General features: G+C 46.3%; 1 protein-coding gene across 1 annotated transcript in view; it reads left to right on the top strand.

Annotated features, from left to right (window-relative positions):
- The window catches only part of RP1 (RP1 axonemal microtubule associated), a 1,491,030-nt gene that overhangs the window by 845,875 nt on the left and 625,266 nt on the right, over nucleotides 1-19,889 (top strand). The window contains exon 23 of the mRNA XM_078686181.1: nucleotides 19,275-19,429. Coding sequence (XP_078542307.1) covers nucleotides 19,275-19,429 — 155 coding nt within the window. The remainder of the gene's footprint in view (nucleotides 1-19,274; nucleotides 19,430-19,889) is intronic.

The following is a 19,889-nucleotide window of genomic DNA, read 5'->3' as shown; positions in this document are numbered from 1 at the left end:
GGGAAGTCGGGTCTTGCAGCCAGAGGGAAGCCTGTCGCAACAGAAACGCCTTATGATAGACTGGGAAATCTGGGAAATTGACTCCGCCTTCTGATATGGTACGAATAAGCCGAGCAAGGGACATTCTAGGTTTCTTGCTGCTCTAAAGAAAAGATGTCAAAATTGAGTTAATTCTCCTGAAAAATTTAGAGGGGATGGAGACAGGAATATTAGAGATAGTGTAGAGAACTATAGGAGATAGCATCATTTTACTTGTATCAAGACGGCCCTACCACGATAAGTAAAGGGGGTGCCATCTAGATGTTAAGTCCAATAGTTTTTGAATGCATTTATGTAAACAAAGGGAGACTGTGTCTGAAATAGAAGGGGTGACATGAAGGCCAAGGTATTTAATGTGTGAGGAACTCCATGTAAAGTTGGAGGTAGTAAAATCAGGTTTAAACATGAACTTCGTCAAGGGCAGAATCTCACATTTGTCATTATTGAGCTTATAACCAGAGATCTGGGAGTAATCTCTGACTTCTGCAAGGAAGGCAGGAATAGACTCAGTAGGATTGGAGATAAAAAGTAAAATATCGTCTGCATAAGCGGCCAGCTTAACTTGGGAACCCAAGGCATGAAAGCCATGGATGTCAGGGTTTTGACGGAGTTTGGATAAAAAAGGTTCTAAAGCCAGATTAAAAAAGAAAAGGGGACAAAGGGCAACCTTGACGCACTCCCCTTCCTAAATCAAAAAAGAAAGAGACCAGGCCATTGGCACAAACTGCCGCACGTGGATTGGAGTACAATAAAGAAATCAAAGAAATAAATTTTGGGCCAAAACCGAACCATTTGAGGGCATAGAATAGATAGGTCCACTCAACCCTATCAAAAGCTTTCTCAGTATCTAGGGCAATTGCCGCAAGGGCATGGGGTGATTTATGAGATTTTGATAAAACATTAAACAGAAGTCTAGTATTATCTGTGATAAATCGGCCCTTGACGAAACCTGATTGTTCCTCGCCTAAGAGGTCTTGGAGTAGAAGATCAAGACGCGCTGCAAGTGATTTAGCAAAGATCTTGTAATCGATATTGACCAAGGAAATGGGCCTATAGTTCTTACAGTGTCGCGCATCTTTCCCCTCCTTGGGTATGAGGCAAATGTGGGCGTCAGAGAAAGAGCCTGAAGAGGCACCTAAGGCAAGAAATGAGTCCCATAGAGAGTGTAATTTTGGGATGAGGAGTTTTGAGAAATGTAGGAAAAATTCAACAGTAAGACCATCTGGTCCAGGGGCTTTGTCTTTTTTGAGAGTCTGGAGTGCTAGAAGTAATTCATGCTGAGAAATATCTAATTCTAAAGGAGAGAGATCAAGAGGGAAGTTATCAGGTTTATGTATGGTAGAAAAGAACTGATCTAAAGATTGGGTAGAGGGTCGGGTTTCAGAGGAGTACAAAGTTTCGTAGAAAGAGGAAAATTCGGTGAGGATGTCTGTATCTTTATGTTGGAGATTAGATTGAGCATCATAGATGGATTCAATATTCAATTTGTTATGTTTGATTTTCAAATAGTTAGCTAAGATTTTCCCGCTTTATTTCTGCCGCCATAGAATTTTGCACTGGATTTCAATAAATAAAGGGAGGCGTCCTCTGTGGATTTTTTGTTGAACTTCATTTTGGCATTAACTAGGGCTGTTAAACTGTCTTGTGAATGAGAAGTAAACTAGGCGTGTTCCAATTTCTTGATATCGTGAGGGAGATCTCCTGTAAATTTGCGGGCAAGTCTTCGTTTCTTTGCTACATATCCAATTATAAAATCTCTTGCCGAAGCCTTAAAGGCATCCCAGATGGTATATTTGGGGATGGAGGAGGTATCATTGAATAAAAAATATTCGTTGAAAAATTCAATAAAGGAAGCAGTGAATTTGGGATCCAATAAAAGAGCGTTATTAAAACGCCATCTCTTTGGTCCAACAGGCAAGTAAAATCGGACCAATTTCAGCATTGGTAAGAGTTTGGGCAATAATATGAGTAATAAAGATATAATCAATTCGGGACTGGGAATGATGGCATGGGGAATAGAAAGTAAATTCTCTTGTTGTCGGATTACACAAGCGCCAGGCGTCAATGAGCTTATGTTGAGAGATGGCTTGAGTAAAGAGCTTGTGAGGTTTATTTGGAACAAAGGGAGGCTTGGAATTCCGGTCAATAAAAGGATCAAGGGGTTGATTACAGTCACCTGCTAAGATAAAGTTATCATCAGCAAATCTAGTGAGATGATGGGAAAAGTCATGCCAAAAAGTAGGATCGCCGCCAGTGGGAGCATAGACATTAAGGAGGGAAATTGGAACACCCTTTAGAGACAGTTTAACATGCGTCCATCTACCTTCAGCATCTGATTCCTGAGCAATTAGAGAATGAGATAGGGTTTTACGACATAAAATAGCTACTCCATTTCGTTTACCATCACCCTGGGAATAGTAAACCTCACTAACCCAACCTCTTTTGAGCTTAGCCGATTCTATATCAGATAAATGTGTTTCCTGTAAAAACGCAACATCCACATTTAATCTGGCTAGGTGAGATAAAATTTGTTGCCTCTTGATTCGAGAGTTAATGCCCTTAACATTCCATGTAATTATTTTCAATGACATAATACATAAAATAGGAGAAGAAGAAGATCAGTCGCAACGTAAGATGGAGAACCAATCAGAGAAAGTGAGCAAAAGAGAAAAAGATGATCATAAATGCCAGAAAGAAAGGAGAGAAGAAATAAGAGAAAGAAGAAAAGTATAGAGGAGAAGGAAAAAAGAAGATAGGAACAAAAAGGAAAGAAAGAAGCCATAAGAGATAAGCAAATGTTAGGAAACAGAACAGTGAAGACCAAAGATGCAAGGCAAAAACATGTAGAAAGAGGAGAGGATAGAACAAAACTCTGAAAATTAAGAGGGAAAAGCAAGTAGAGAAAAAAAGACACCTTTAAGCATAGAAAAAAAACGAAAGCCAGGTAAAGGGGGACAAAGGGGAAAATAAACATGATGAACAGGAAGGAACACTGTACTTACGGGAAGGGAGGAGAGCACAATCGGGAGGAGGATCGAACGAGAAGAGGAGGAGGGGGGTAGAGCCAACTACAGGAGGTCGGGCAACAGGGTGCACGTACCACCCAACCAAGGGGACAAGACGGAACACGATATGTAACCTGTGGATAAAGAAGAGTAACATTAGGAGACGAAACCACCATTAACAGCAGGCCAAAAAAAAAAAACACCATGGAAATAGAAAAGAAGAGCAGGGAAAAAGAACATAGAGGGAAAAGGGAATGGGTACATAGCATATGAGAGTAAAAAGCACAGCTGCTAGACTCGAAGAACAGATGGAGCAAGAAAAACAACGATGAAAATCAACCATTAAAGAGAGAGAAGATGCAAAAATCATGGCGGAAAAGAGGAAGATGGGCCAGAAAGGTCCATATCAGCAGCTTGGCAGGAGTTCAGGAAACTCTGGAGGCAAATTGGATCCTCGTAGGTTGTCGTCTTGTTGTTGTAGGTAACCCTGAAAAAGCACGGGTGAAAGAGACCGTATCTAGCACCGATGGAGCGAAGAGCAGGTCTCATATCGAGGAAGGCCTTACGTCGATTCGCTGTGGCTCTTGCATAATCCTGTGCAAAGAACAAGGAGGAACCTGACCAGGTTAGGCGGGGAGAGGCTCTGGCTGCTGAAAGAACCTTTAATAAATCGATGTATTCCAGAAAGTACATGATGACGCCTCTTGGTTTTGAAGAGGTGGAGGTAGGAGAAGGAGCTCTGCCAAGCCTGTGGGCTCGTTGTATATTAAGCATAGTGCCTTCTGACAAGTGCAAGAGGGTGGGAAGAAAGGATTTGAAAAAGGAAACAGGGTCGGTCCCCTCACAACCCTCCACCAGGCCGTAAATACGTAGGTCGTTGCATATATTTCAATTTTCTAACTCCTCCACCTGCTTTTGTAGAGACGCAACCTGTGAATGCAAGTGGGAGACTTTAGACGACGACTCCTGAAGAGAAGAGACGCTGCGTTCCACAGACGAGACTCTCGCATCCATTTGAGACCAGTTATCAGTCAAATCCTGTAGTTTGGCATTGGTTTCTTCCATAAAAGCACGTAATGCTCTTATGTCCTCCAACAATAGTTCCATGGATATGGCAGAAGCAGGGTTAGATGGAGAAGGAGGGTCCTTCTTTGGCCTCTTGGTAGTTCCTTTCCCCACAGTCTGCGCAGATTGCTCCATTGAGGACTGTGGCAAGTGGACAGAAGACGGCTGAGAAACTTCTAACTGGGCGAAGGCCGAGAACACCTTGGAGTTTTTGATGAAAATATGCTGCGCAGGTTTAGTGATGACGTTCGGCGTAAGTTTGCCCATGTAAGCTAGCCGTCAAAGGGGGAGGCAACTAAATAAGAGATATGTAGAATTTCCGTAGACTGCAAAGCAACTTGAAAGGAACAATGCAGCAGAGAAAAAAAGAAAAAAAGTCTCTAATGCAGTGAGGAAATTAAGGCAAACCAGCAGCCGCAAATGAGTAGTCCAGAAGGATAGCACAGGTCATAAAATGGCCGCCATCTTTAAAAAGCTGAGGAGGCTTGAGGCAGCGTGGAAAGCCAACAAGAAAGAGCAGTCACAATCAGGAGGCAAAACGGGTCAATAATGAGGAGAACATGGCTCAGCCTATGTGAGGAACAAAGGTGCAAGCAAGAGAGTAGCCGTCTTGAAAAGCTGCTCGTACCTGAAAGGCAGCCTCGGCTTGTCACGAAAACAAAATGGCGGCCGCGGCTATGACAGAGCCGCGACCGGAGCTTCAATCTTCAAAAAAAAACGGCAATGAAGGTCCTCTAAGAGCCACACGGAGAGCTCAACAGGGGATTCTTTTACGGTGGATTTGCTGCTGCCCTATTGACTACCCTCATCTATTGCTGCCACTGACCCCCCTGACTTCGTGGAGTCCCAGCAACTCACCGGACCCGCTTCGCGGGTCCCGCAGCATCCCGCATCCACCCGGAGCTGTTGTTGGAGAGGAGCGGTATTTGTGGGGACCTTGGGGCGCGTGGAGTTGCCGGCAGGGCTGCGAGTTTAGAGGCAGGGACTCCAGCTACCAGGAGTCCCTGCGAGCCCTATTGGTCACACCTGGGCTGCTCTCCCTGTTGGCCCCGCCCCCCCCGCCCACGGAGTGAAAAGCGGGTTTGGTCTTTCTGCTTGTGGGATTCTTTTACGGTGGATTTGCTGCTGCCTTATTGACTACCCTCATCTATTGCTGCCACTGACCCCCCTGACTTCGTGGAGTACCCAGCAGCTCGCCGGCCCCGCTTCGCGGGTCCCGCAGCGTCCCGCATCCACCCGGAGCTGTTGTTGGAGAGGAGCGGTATTTGTGGGGACCTTGGGGCGCGTGGAGTTGCCGGCAGGGCTGCGAGTTTAGAGGCAGGGACTCCAGCTACCAGGAGTCCCTGCGAACCCTATTGGTCTCACCTGGGCTGCTCTCCCTGTTGGCCCCGCCCCCCGCCCATCATTATTTCTTACTCCATCAAAAGGAGGTCCATTGGGCGCTGCGCGGGAGCGCGCCCAGCAGTGGCGTAACGAAAATTGAGGGGGCCCCCCTGCAAGGTATGTGGAGGGGGCCCCTCCGGACTCTATCAAGAGCTCTCCAGCCGAAGTACTGTGCTGAGGGGGACCGCTGGAGCTTGCCCCCCCCGCACTGCGGGGGTCTGTGTTACGCTCCTGGAGTAGACTGTTGTAGAGTTAAGTAGTATAGAATGAAGTGGCATAGAGTGTTGTGGAGGGAGTATAGTCGAAGGGCTTAGAGTGGAATAGAGTAGCTTGGAGTGGCATAGAGTGGAGTAAAGCAGTGTGGAGTGGGATAGAGGGAGTTTTGTAGAGTTGAGTAGATTGTCAGAGGTAAGTGGGATTCAGTGGAGTAGAACTCTGAAGTGTAGTAGAAAAATACGTTAATACTAATCAAAACAAACAAGTACACTAGGTAATGACATTTCCATACATTATTGTTTGTGCTCTGTATAGTTTTATCAGTAAAACTGTCTGTGCTAATTTAATGGTTATTACAATTGTCAGTACAGTGTTGTCAGTAATGGTACTGTGCTTGCATATCATGCATACTCCCCTTTATTCACTCCACTCTACAACCAACACTCTACTCTACTCCATGACACATCACAACACTTTATGATCATCCACTCTACATCACTATACTCCATGCTACTCCATTCTGCACCACTCTACTCCACGCCAGTCTACGCCACCACACTCTACGATACTCCAATCTATGACACACTACACCACTCTATGCGACTTCACTCTAGGCCCCTCTACACACTCCATGACACTCTATTCCACTCTACTTTATGCTACTCTACACCTCTCCATGACACTATTTGCCACTCTACACCACTTCACTGAGCACCACTCAATGCTATCCGCGCAATGCCATTCCACTCTGACACATTACTCCACTCTGCGGCATTCCACTCTATGACAGTTCACTCTATGACACAACAGTCTACTCCACTCTGATAGTCTGCTTTATGACACTCTACGACACTCCAGTATATTCCACTTTACTCCACACCACTCCACAGCTCTTTACACCACTCTGCTATGCCACTGTACATCCCTACACACTACGTCACTCCACAACACTGTGATCCCCTACTCTAAGACCCTCAACTCTAGGACACTCCACAACCCTTCATACCACATCACTCTACCCCACTCCACAAAACTCCTTTCTATAGCACTCTACACCACTCCAGGCAATGCCACTCTATGCCTTTCACTCTACTCCCCTTGATTTATGCCCCTTTACTAGAAATGCAAAATAGGAGGAGTAATTTATAACATTCTAATATCAGCTTTAAATACTAAATGATTTTTAAGGGGTGGCCTTCACTTAGGATGTTTGTTCATACACAATCCCAAAATACAAGTTAAAGAAAAGTAAAACATTATGAAAAGGGACCCTGTTCCGGACACTTCTGCAGACTATACATTAACTAGATAGGAGGGGCTATTTTATAGCCCAAGTTGTGCACTGAATAACCTGGATGCACAAGTGTGGATTGTGAGCATGTTAATGGTGATGCAGCCTTAAGGCCGACCAGCAGTGCATCCAAAATGCTCAGGGAAGAGAGTTGGTTTTAAACCCCATATCCATTCAGTTCCTGGCTTCATCCCTGAGCAGATCTTAGGTATTCAAGGGTCAACTGGTGAAAGGGCGAGGATGTAGGTGTTCTGGAAGGAGATAACATTACAGGCGAGGCCAGAGTCGACAAGAGCACACGTCCACTGTTGTAGTGGTAAATTGTAGGGTGCCCGCCAGGATATTGCACAAGCCTTGCCTTCTACCTCCAGTAAAGCACGCCCTTTGTCTCAGTTTATGGACGGGAACAGGCGAGGAGGGCCAGGGTGCTATCTGGGTAGAGTTGCTTTTGGAGTGACAGAGGGAACCCGCCTTACCTGACAGGTATTTCACATTTCAAATCGTTTTCATGATGAGCAACTTGGGAGAGTGTGGTCGGCGGGGCCCTCGTGGCTGGAGGAGGGCCAGGATTTACTGGAAGCTGCTCCTGCACCAGTGTTGAGCGTGCAACGCAGCACCATGCACTGTCGCCAGGGCTAATTTCATGCATCGTCCAAACCAGTAAACATAGCGTGCCTGGGAAGGGTTAATAAAGTCAGGCAACAGAAGGGGAAAATGGGAGACTTTAAAGGGCCTGTGTGTCAAGGGCAGGCTGGATGTACGCAGGCTGGTAGACACACATTACAGTAACAGGACACACACCACCCAGACATGTGCACACAACTGTAATAGACAGCTCTAGGCATGCACTACAACATGTGTGAGTTCCAGTAAATGTAAATGTGCTGGACTTGTAAAGCGCACAGCTGCCCGTAAGCGTCCCGGCGCTTGCTTAGGGAACCCGTCCTGGTATTCCCCTGTGAGAAACCCCGGCAGGGTGTCCACAAGGTGAAAGCCAGGCATCCCGCCGCGAGGGGCCGTAGTGGAGATTAAGCAAGCTATTGCCCAGAGTCGCAGAGTGTGACCCCGTGAGTTGAGTAGGCACCAGAGCGAGAATTGTCGAGTCCGTGGAATTTTGAGCCCGAGACCAGCCGAGGCGGGGAATCGAACCCTGGTCTACGGTCGATCTCAGCTTCCGGGTCTGCCGCCTCTAACCACTGAGCCACGCTGTAAGCCATATGTTTGTCAAATGTTGCAGACTGTCATGCGCATTGTGGGTGCTCATAGCTCCCAAGGTTTCAGATTGCTTATGTGTGACATTTTCATAATTGCAATGTAATTAGGGGTGACGTTTCAACGATTATCAGTGTCACTTTTTCTTGAGCAAAATCGAGCAAAAAAACTGAGGGAAACATCTTAATATCAGAAATTAGAACTATTTGAACAACGAGAAACTCGAAAAAAAATCTTAAAACTACTGTAAAGCACCAGAAATGGTAGATCTCGACACCAGGGTTTTGGGTTGAAAAAGTGGGGAGTCTCTAAAAAGAGCATGCATGGCCAATGTTATTAAGCGTATGCCGTAAACAAAATCCTTTTTCTCTCCACATCGGCATAGCTTTCACAGGCGCAGTACCACTAGAGTGTACTTGTTTATGTCACTTTTGCCTTTTTATTTTCATACTCATTGAAGAGGGCAAATTCGATAGTTGGACTGGAAGAACGTACACAGAGAGATATGATGGGGTGGTAGAAGTGGACAGGACATATAGACCCATTCCTCGCAGTGAGCATGAGACTTACACCCCAAATGTGGAAGCAGCAAGATTGTACCTTGGACTGGTAGACTGATGGTGAGCATTATTCTCTACTTGAAAACAATGGACAGGTAGAAATGTGTTTTGGGGTACTGACTGATGTTGCAATTGTGTACACGGGATGGCCACAGTGGTGTACAGAATAACAGTATGAGTTGTGTGGATGAAATGCGGGGGGGGGGGGGGGGGGTCTCTACACTCACCGGGTGCACAGTGAGGATGGCTGGGATCTCAGGCAGTGAAGGGCCCATCACTGTAGCGTCAGAGCAGACCAGCCTACAGTCTGAGCATAGGCCCGGAGAAAAAACGGTCTTTATCAGAACAGTGATCTCGTTTTATTCCAGTTACAGATTAAGAACGGAGATCTGAAACGAGATTCTGAGAGCAAATCTTCTAGTATTTTTAAACCTGTACTACGAAGTTCCGGCGTCCAGCAGTACACTCCGCAGCCACCCCTCACTTCCCACCCTCCCCGCCTGCCTAGCATCACTTTGTCCCTGCTGCTACGCTCCTCAGCTTTTCTAACAAAAAATCATGCCGTTTTTTTTATGCACAGCTGAACATCACGATTTTTTTATTCTAAGAGGCCATAGGGGTAACAGCCAGTCCTTCTGGAACAGCTGAGCTCATACAACGTGCAGCAACACTCGGGCGCGGAATGAAAATGTGCAACTTGCTTTCGGGCCTAGTTAACGGACGTTTATGTTGTATGCAAATGTGTACCTGTACTGCAGGGCTGAACGGAGCTCCATCGTTGCTGTTAAAGGCAGCTGAAAAGAAAGCAGCCTTGAATCCCGGGCCTCAACCTCTGAGGATATGCCCTGGTGTCCACCACCGTCGCACTCTGCAGCGCCCGAGGCCTCTGAGTTCCCGCTTCCTAAATCCGACCTCACTTCCGACGAGTACGTGAGGTCACCCCCACCCTCCCCGCGGTGCCACAGCCAGTAATCGCTCAACCACTAAGGACAGGCCCCGCCCCGGTCGCCTAGTTGTCTCGGGATTGGGCACAGCGCACTACCTCGGCCCGCAATCAGGAGCTCTCCAGCTGAGGGGCCCCTTGGAGCTTGAGGGGCCCCCCGCACCGCGGGGCCTGCGGGGGCCTGTGTTACGCCCCTGGCGCCCAGGAGAAGCCCGGGACAAGGGCGGGACCGTCCGTGGCCGTCAGGGGCCAAAGGAGGCCGGGCTGGGCCACCCCACTGACACGTAATGCATTTTAGGTGTACTCTTATTAATTATTTGTTGTATAGCTGTTGGGGGCTGTAAATAATGTCCTCATTATCAAATAGTACCACCCTGGTCCCTCCCCAGGCCGAGGTTGGGCCAGCCATTCTTGGCCCACTAGATACATTTTTCTATCGCGCTGCTCAAGACATTGACAAGGAAATTTCCCTGGCAGAGAGACGTGTTGAACGTAGGATGTCCATCGAGCTTCTTAAAAACTCTGTGGAAAAAAGGCCGCCGCAAGGCTATCCGGCATTGGTTACTCCTTTGTCGTCCATAATCTTGCCCGCCGTGTCCGAAACACCTTATGCCTTCCCTTTATTCTTGGAGCCGGAGGGTGGCTCGAATTCGGGACCTGAGATCTCCTCCATGCCCACAACTTCACCTATTAATCTTATTGACTCACCAACTTGTATAGTTGAGCCAGGTGTGTCAACCAGTGTGGCTCAACTAAAACCAAGCTCAAAAAGAAAGAGGAGCACCGCCCCGAAGAAATGTTATTTCCCCAAACCTCCAAGTAAAGTCAGGAAAGTTGCAAAAACTTTGCGCACACACAAGGAATATATTGGAGTTAGCCAAAATGGAGAACCACTCAATGAGGGGGGAACTGTTGTTTTAGTGAGCCCAGGTCTCACTACCAATGACCCCCCGGGGACGGGGTTGGACGAGAATTCATCCCCTATTCATTTATTGCTGCCCGAGTTGGAAAAGCTGTTAAGGTCTCTCTTGACTCCCGTGGAGGAAAAAATTAATAAGTTAGTTAATCGATTAGACCACTTTGAGCAGGCTACCTTAGACAACTTTTTCTCCACAAAATCATTAATCAAATCCCAATATAGGAAAAGCGAGAGTAGTAAGCTGCAGGAACCTATTGGACAGGTTAAAAATGTGCCTATTGTTGAAATACGACCTCCAGTAGACAGAACCACAAGTGGGCTTCAGGGGAAGGGACTGGGTCAACAGACTACTTCTGTAGTGCTAGCTTGCCCTGGCAGCAGTACTGGGAAAAAAACAACCAAGCTCCCGGACCCAATGCCTAAAGTTAAGAATAAAGAATGCCCTCAAAGTAGTACTTCTGTACCGAAAGATTCCCAGCCTCCACTAAGTATCTCAAAACCCAACCCTAGTGTTGGAGTAGGGGGTAATAATGGTTCCAGATTAAGCAATGCTGTACCCACTAGCTCTCAGCAACCACCAAATATTCCTACATTCCGCCCTGTTGCTCCAGCTATTAGACAACCAACGTCTTATTCGATGAAGCCCCCTCAAAAGATACCCCCTATGAATCTTACCCCAGACTCCTATCCCTATGTGGCGGTCCTTACCAACGTACCACCCCTTTTGGATGGACAAAGAGAAACCTTCCAGATGCTGAAAAACAAAGTAATGCACTGGTTAAGGGTAAATAGACCACTACCAGGGGAAGTGGATGGGTTGATAATAGGGGTAAGGAGGATAGATTGGATTGGTTGTACTCCCAAAAACTTGGGGGGGGACTGTATTGTCATCAATTTTCAAGACCCCAGGGTGGCAGGATGGATAACAAGACAGGGCTGGGGCACAAGTAGTGGTGGAATCGGTATTGTTGATCTCACTTTTTTCTACCCAAGACCAACAAGCGCCCAAGCAGGCGTGTTTAGGAATTTAAGCTGTCCTAATAACCCCCCCCCCCCCCGGTAGGGGTTGTTCCTTTTGCTGCACCATTGCAATGGCCAAACCATTGTAATGGCCTAAACTATAATTTCTTGGATGGCATGCAAGGTTTGGGTTGGGGTTGTTGACCAAAGACTGATCATTTGAGTAGTAGGGGAGGCACAACTTGCTGGAATTTATGTGGGAACCCTAATGTTTCTGCTTTGAATATTAATGTGGTGTTAAATGAAATAAATGTAGTTGAAAAGATTTTACTTGTGGAGGAAGCAAGCGGGGAGCTAACGCAAAACCAGGGGAGTGGGGAACTACCCACACCAAGTATTGTTGGTACTCAAGAAGTGGAGCACAATATTATGGGAAATGATCAAAATTGGGAAGGGCATGGTGGCAGCTCAGTCAACCTCCCTACCATGTCTTTGACAAAAGTAGTATGTAGGGATGGTCCTATTGTAGGGAAGTTTATATCTTGGAATATTGCAGGATTGGGTAGCAAGCTGATGTCACAAACCTGGATTGATTTTATTAATGGGTTTGAAGTGTGTTTTTTACAGGAGACATGGGCTTGTGATCCCAATTTTCTTCCAGGTTATTTAAACTTCTCTATTCCAGCAAATAGAGGTGCCAGGGGTAGGCCAATGGGAGGTCTTACAATTTGGATCAAGCAGAGTTTGGAGTTTACATTAAAAGTGTGTGATTTGGGCTGTAGAGACATTTTAATGTTGCGAATGTCCTCAGAAAAGTGGGGTGTGATAGATTTGTACAATGTTTATGCCAGGGGCTCTAATACTGGGAGTTCCCCCACTCTAGAGGCCCTTTCTACCTTTCTAGAAACAAAGTCCCTTGGAAATAGAGTAGTAGTAGCTGGGGATCTAAATAGGACCTTTGAACCCCTAGACAGCACTGATGATCCCCTGGGGCAGGAGGAGGATAATCTTTGGGGAGTCCCTACTTTGAATCTAGCCCCTGTTAAAACGCTGGACGAAGGACATACTTCTCTTAAATGCCATGTGTCTGGAATATGGGATGAGAGCCGTCAATGGGAGGACAAAGGGCGACAAGGAGGGTGCTTGCACATTTGATAATGGCCATAATAGAAGTAGGATTGACTACGTTATATGCAGTCTTAATCTTTGGCAGGGGGTTTGTGACATGGAAGTCAAGGGTAGATTAGAAAGTGATCACAACCCCCTTTGTGTGACCCATACCTGGTGGACGGTCACCCAGTACAACTTGCAGCCAATTGACGGTTTACTCCCTGACATGGCCAATGATATGCGCAGATTGAAATGGCCATGTGTGTTGGCGAATGCGGAATCCATGGATTTCATTAGTTCTGAGGTGGACCGTGCTCTCGCCTCTATGGAGATAGTAAGTCCCGTAGCCCCAGGGTCTAGGGTAATTACTGACATCCACAACAATCTCTTTTCCCTTCTAAGACCTCACTTTATGAGAAAACGCAAGGCAAATCGTACACTTCCTCCTAAACCAGCCAGGTGGTTTAACCAACAGTGTAGGGCTGTCAGATTAGCCCTGGGTAGCGCTATTAGGAGCAGGGATAGGGCTGCGATTAGTGCAGCAAGGAAGCACTATAACGCAAGCATATCCCTGGCAAAGAAAATGTGGGATGAGAAGTACTGGGCTGAATTACAGGAAGCCTCTGGAGCTAAGGATTCCAGGCTCTTCTGGAAGATAGTGAAGTGGGGTAGAGGTGGTATCCCAAATAAACCAGACAATAATGTTGCCGAGGCCGCTTGGGTGAATTATTTTAGACCCCCATATGCAGAGACAAAGGAGGTGGTTATGGGGGAAGTAATTCCAGCTGTATTTCCTAGTGATAATTTGTTTTCCCCCAAAGAAGTTGAAATTGCAATATGCTCCCTACAAGGGGGAAGGGCCCCGGGTCTAGACGGGATACCCTCGGATGTTTTTAAAAATGACAAACAAAGGTGGATTAGGTATGTGTTCTTACTGGGGAATGCTATTGCAAAGGGCGTGCTAGTCCCAGAACAATGGAAGGGAGCAATTATCATACCGATCTATAAAAAAGGAGATCGGTCCCTCCCGGCCAATTATAGGCCAATAAGCTTGATTGCCACTATCCAAAAAGTGATAGGGAAGATGGTGGTAAACAAGCTTATGGAATGGGTGGATGAGAACAATTCCCTCTCCCCTTACCAGGCAGGTTTCCGGCAGGCTACCAGCACTGTCGATCAGGTGTTTCGTTTCACTATGCTACGGTGGGGGACGGTATTTCTTGGCAGGGGCAGCCTGTATGTCGCCTTTGTCGACATGCGGGCTGCCTTTGACTTGGTCCCGAGGAGCAGGCTTTGGACAGTCTTAAACAAAATAGGTATCCCAGCGGAATTGCTCACTTTAATCATGAGGTTGCATGAGAGTAATTTCGCTAAAGTCCAGTGGGGCCTGAATGGTCAATCCTCCGTCGACTTTCCGGTTGAATGGGGGGTTTGCCAGGGTTGTGCAATGGCACCGTTGCTTTTTTCATTATTTATTAATGGAATAGTAGGTAGGATGCTGGATGCTGGTGTTGACGCACCTTCGTTAGCGGGCATCAGGGTCCCGATCCTGATGTTCGCTGACGATACGTTTATTATGTCCAAGACCCCTTCTGGGCTACAACGTGCCTTAAATATTTTTGATGGGTACTGCCTGGAGCATGGCCTCGAGGTTAATGTTGCCAAGACCAAGTTGATGGCTTTTTCCCCAAGATGTAAACCCCGTCCTAGGATTTACCTGAATAACATCGAGCTTGAGGTGGTTAGGGAGTTTACCTATCTGGGGGTACAACTAGCAAATAGCCAAGGTTGGTCCCACCATATAGAAAAAGCGGTCTTGAAACACCAGCAAATTTCGGGGGCACTACGGGTGGAGCATAAAAAATCAAAAACAAAACCCATAAAACCTGTCCTTGCCGTATATGATGCAAAGACAATAGGGTCGGCCCTATATGGGGCAGAGCTGTGGGGCTTCGAAAAGCTTATCTCCCTACAGATATCAGAGAACAGGTTCTTTAGGGGAATTACGGGACCTCCCCTAGGCACCCCACTAATCCCGCTTAAACTTGATCTTGGGAGAAGATCTGTTATTGACCGAGCTCGATTGCGTCCCATTTTATATTGGAGACGTCTTTGGACCACCCCCGAGATCAAGCACTATGCAGATGGGTTTCTTGCAATAATTAATGTTGACACCTTCCACAAAATTCCATGGCTGAAAAATCTAAGGGCTATGTTAGGGGAACTTGGTCTCTCCAACCTTTGGGACAATCCCGCGGGGGAAGTTTTTCCTAATAAAGATACCATTAAGACTTTATACTGGGACTGGATAGACGATAGGCTTTGGAGGGGTACAAAATCTGATTCGATGGGGGGTCGGTTACTGGAAATTAAAATGTGTCCCGTGTTAGAACAGTATTGGGACAGTATAACTGTCCCTACGGACAGGAAGTTATTTTTCCAGTTGAGGTCTGGTTCCCTCCCCTTGAGATATCTAACAGGCAGGTGGAGGAGTTCAAACACCCTGTGCTGCCCAGCGTGTGGGGCAGCCAATGAAAGTATAGGCCACTTCCTATTTATTTGTAATGCCTATACCACCCCAAGGAGGGTATGGCTAGCTCCAGTTTGGAAGAATCTAGGGACATCTAGTGCTGTTGAGGCCTTGAGAATCATCTGTACCTCCACTGACGAGTTTATTGTTATGGGAATAGCTAAGTATTTGGGGTGGGTGTGGTCCATTAGGCGGAGGGTTCTTTCTACAAATGCAATTTGAGTCTTGTTTTAAATGTGTGTTAATTTTTATACTGATTAAGCTTGCACAACTGTTTTAGAAATATTGTATTTGCATAAATGTGAAACAAATATTTATGTGATGTATTTTAAATGTATGTTGTGCTTTTATGAGTATATACCTCGAATAAAGCTTTCAAACCGAAACCGGTATGCTCAGCTGTTTCCGCCGTAAAGACCCGCTGGCAGCGAGTCAAAAGAGAGTCGCGGACCGCTCGTTCCCCTCAGCGGGATCGGAGCGCTCACGTCTGCGCCGCCATCCGCATCAAGCGCTAAGCCACGCCCCCGAATTTATAGAATCTAAGATCCGAACAACTCATGTTTCCCACTACTACCCACTTAACAGTCAACTCTGCCACCATACCGAATCACAGACCTCTAGTCCATGGCACCTCTATCATTGCAGAGCCAGAGAACTTGTATAACGAAATTGCTATTAGTCAGCTTGACATGCTCCAGAAAGTGTTTGGTTCCAGTACTGGAAAAGCCGGTGTTGCTTCGGGTGAGAATTGTGTAGCACCGAGCTGCTTGCGGATACAAGCAAGACACCGGATGTGAGTAGTACGGGTGGGACCAGAGTGGACAGAGATTTATTTGTTGGCCCCAGGTATTAGACCTGCTTGTTGTAACAGGATTGTGGTGCAATGGCAGATCTAGGAGAAGATGTAACAGCTGTGTCTAAGGTCATAAATGAGGAGTATTGAATTAAGTGTGTCGGTATATGTCTGTTGTTTGATGTCACACTTGGAGTTCGTTGGCAGATCTGAAAATGTGGTAAAAGTAGAAGTCTCTGTGTGCGTTCTGCAAGTCTCGAGGTTATATATATATTCACACATGGCTAACACTGCTCCATCCTTCGGACGTTGATAAACAGAGCACCATCACACTGGGTTAGGTAATGGTTATTTCAGAGAAAGAACAATATGGCCGAACGGTTTTGTCTCAATTTGGGTAAAAAACGAAACATAGAACAACAGCGTGGCAAAACTCCATTGTGGAGAATAAATAAAATAAGGAAAGCACTATCTCTTGAATAAAGTAGGACGTTAACCAATAAACACCAAAAAAGCAGACCAGAATACCGCACAAGAAAACAGATAAGGACAAACAATGGCAGGGATAATGGAGAGAGGAGGGTAATTAGGTACATGGGTGTACCTATGTTTAGAGGGAGAGGTAGTAGGGAATAGGAAGCAGTACGGGTACCAGGGTAAACACAGGGGTAGAAGTACAAGGGTATAGGTGTGTTTAGAGATACTATATATTAGATGGGGTAAGTGTATAATAGTTTAGGCAAACTGAATTAAAGGTACTAGTCTTAAGGCAAACAGAGGTACTGTAGTATAGATAGGGGCAGTGGTGCTAGGTTGTAAGCTGGTATTGTGGTGCTATTGGTTAGCTAGAGTATAGCCAAATGTTTAGGGTTTAGGTATGGTTATAGGTAACTAGGTATAGTTGAGGGTTGGGGTATTAGGGCATGGGTAGGTTATAGGAAGAAAGGTATAGGTAGCTTGTGGAGGTACTAGAGAATAGGCAGTGGGAAATGTATTTGGGTTTTTGGCAGTCAGGGCTGGAGGGACTGGGATAAAGGCAGGAGGTGAAGTACTAGAGTGTAGGCTTGGATAGAGGTCCTAGGCCACAGATAGGCTAGAGGTACTAGGCTATTGGTGAGCAAAAATTTACTAGGGTAAAGATATGTACACTACAGTCTAGCTGAGGTTGCCATACTAGGGTATAGGCAGGTTATATGTGTTAGTGTAGAGGTAGTGTTACTCGGTCATAGGTAGATTTATTATGGATTATTCAGGGGCAGAGGTGCTAGCATTTAGGTAGAAATGTGTGGGTGTGTGTAAGGGCAGACGTGCTAGGGTCTAGGTGCTAGGCTGTAGGTAGAGGTGCTATGGTATAGGAGGAGATATTAGGGTGAACATGGTGTTTGCGGTACTAGGGTATAGTTACAGTCGGGTTACTGGGTTTAAGGTTCAGGTAGAGGTAACACATGGCATAGACAGGTTGTAAGTATTAGGCATAGGACATTTTAGTGATACTAAAATATAGAGGGGTAGGGGTAGAGGAGTTAGGAAGCAGAGTAGAAGACTAGCATAAGGGCAAAAACATAGTCATGGCCAGGGCGGGCTGGCCTTTAATTCCTTCGGGATTCTCCCTCGAGTGCTGGAGCAATTGGAAGCTGGTTTTGAAAGCTCCAGACAATAGCTGGGTCTGCTGTTATTTTAACCACACCCCCACGATAAATTAAGGGAAAGAGGGATTTGTCTAATCCTGGAAACAGGGATTTTAGTTTTTTTCTTGCTATGAAATTCATTCACCAGGATTCCACATCCTTGTCATTCATTTTGAAAAATGCGAGGAAACTTTTTGTGAGGAAGTACTGTCAAAGAGAGGCTCCTTCACTTACGTATATCACCGCAATCACAAACAAGCTCAGAGAATACCTACGAGAAAACAGTACCTTACCAATGACAAAACTGGGGGCAGCGGCACTAATCACTATAGAAAAAGCAGTTGACTGTTTTAGCCAATACTTCATGCAATAATCACACGTCATGTCGTTAATTTAGCGTAAAAGGCCATTTATTATGACAAGTTTGCAAAATGTAATCAACTTTATTAACATTAACGTTATCTCAAACTTGGTAAATATGACAATAAACATGACAGTTCCATTCACCCCCCCCGCACCATTCACACCTCACGCTACTTTCCATCCCAAAACCCAGATGCCTTGCTTCATTCTTTCCCCTTTCACTCACTAACCTCATTCCATATACCCAGTCACTCCCTCACTTGCCCTACCAAACATCCTCCAATGAAGATCTTTCCCCTGATCGATGTATCCCGCTCACCGTCTTCAGTCACCTTTGCTCCCTTCCTCCATCCCCCCGAGGGGTGGATATGCCTGCATATGACTCACCATCCCCCAAAATTCCGCCTGCGCTCTGCAACCTGTCCTAAATTAGCAACACGCTGTAGAAAAACATCACACCACCAAAATCCCACAACATGTCAAGTGGATGGGTGGTTCTGCCTAAACCTGCTCCTTCCCAGTGGTGCTAGGAGTCAGGAAGAGGCCAGGCACACCCTTCCTGACACCTATATAACCCTTCCCCCTAACTAACCTATCCAGCCGCGGCCGGTAGTGGGAGTACCTGTCGGGCGGTGACGTGGGGAGGGGAAGGGGCAGGGTGGGGGGTAGTAATGTATGGATTACGGACTTTAAAAGTGCGATGTAGTGTGTGCAACGAAATTCGTTTTGTTTATTTTTATGGTTACTTACCTTTTAAAGTCCGTAATACATACATTACTACCCCCCACCCTGCCCCTCCCCACGTCACCCCCGGCCAGTACTCCCACTACCGGCCCCAGCTGAACCTATCCCACCCTGTCCTGTACCTGTCAGCATGAAGCACCACAGGGAAGACTAGCCTGTGACTGTCACTTCCCTCGGGGTCCGACATTGGAACTTTGAGCTTTGTGTGTTTGTGCTGGGGATTAGAATTGAGGTGCAATTCTAGAGCCGTGTGTTAGTGATGACCTCCATAGCACAACTGCTGATGTTCATTTTGGACTCATAGAACTATTTTCTTTTAGTACGGAAATGTATTTGTTATTAAATCCAACAGGTAAGTTTTTTTGCATTTGTCAAGTACAGCTCCAATTATACCAGCTGAAGTCTCCTGCGATAGTGCGACATCATCAAGGAGCACTGCAGTTCTTTTCTCTTTCTTAAACATGATAGCCTTCTTCTGACTGCTTTGCTTGACCCCGGCTGTGTCTCTCCTAGGTTGACATGTTTGAGGTCGAAGCCGTGTCCCTGGGGAAGCTGCGGAAAGTGCTGCTGCGGTGCGATTCCGGCTCCAAGCCCCAGTCCTGGTACTGTGAGAAAGTGATTATCAAGGAGCCCGGAAAAGACTCTGAATACATCTTCGGCTGTGAAAGGTGCAGTATTTCAGCCTTTTCTCTCCGGCGCCTACCTTCAGATATGATATAGTGTGTAATATTCTCCCACATGCTTAGCCGCTTTCTTACTGTCGAGATGAAAAAAAGCTTTGACAACAAACGATTCTCTCGCTGCTCCATATTTTCACAGAGGTGTGTTGGTGAATACGTTTAGTATTCTCTCCACAGTGCCTAATGCTCTCAGCTTGGCATTGATTTTACAGGTTGGTGCTCCAGCCGGGTAAAGTCCATACCATCTCAAGGCATTTCGCCTGATTGCATTTACTAACCTGCTAGACAGGAAACAATACACTAACCACACACCTGGGCCAGGTGTTCCTATAACATATGTTCCCAATGAGTACTGGGCCACATATAGTCAGACAAAATGTGCATTTTGTGAACCCATGCTGCTTTCATGAAGCAGTTGGGTATTAGATTAAATGTACTGCTCTCTGGT

The sequence above is a fragment of the Lissotriton helveticus genome, chromosome 4_1, assembly GCF_964261635.1.
Source record: "Lissotriton helveticus chromosome 4_1, aLisHel1.1, whole genome shotgun sequence".
NCBI lineage: Eukaryota > Metazoa > Chordata > Amphibia > Caudata > Salamandridae > Lissotriton > Lissotriton helveticus.
This window is presented reverse-complemented; position numbering and strand designations above follow the sequence as displayed.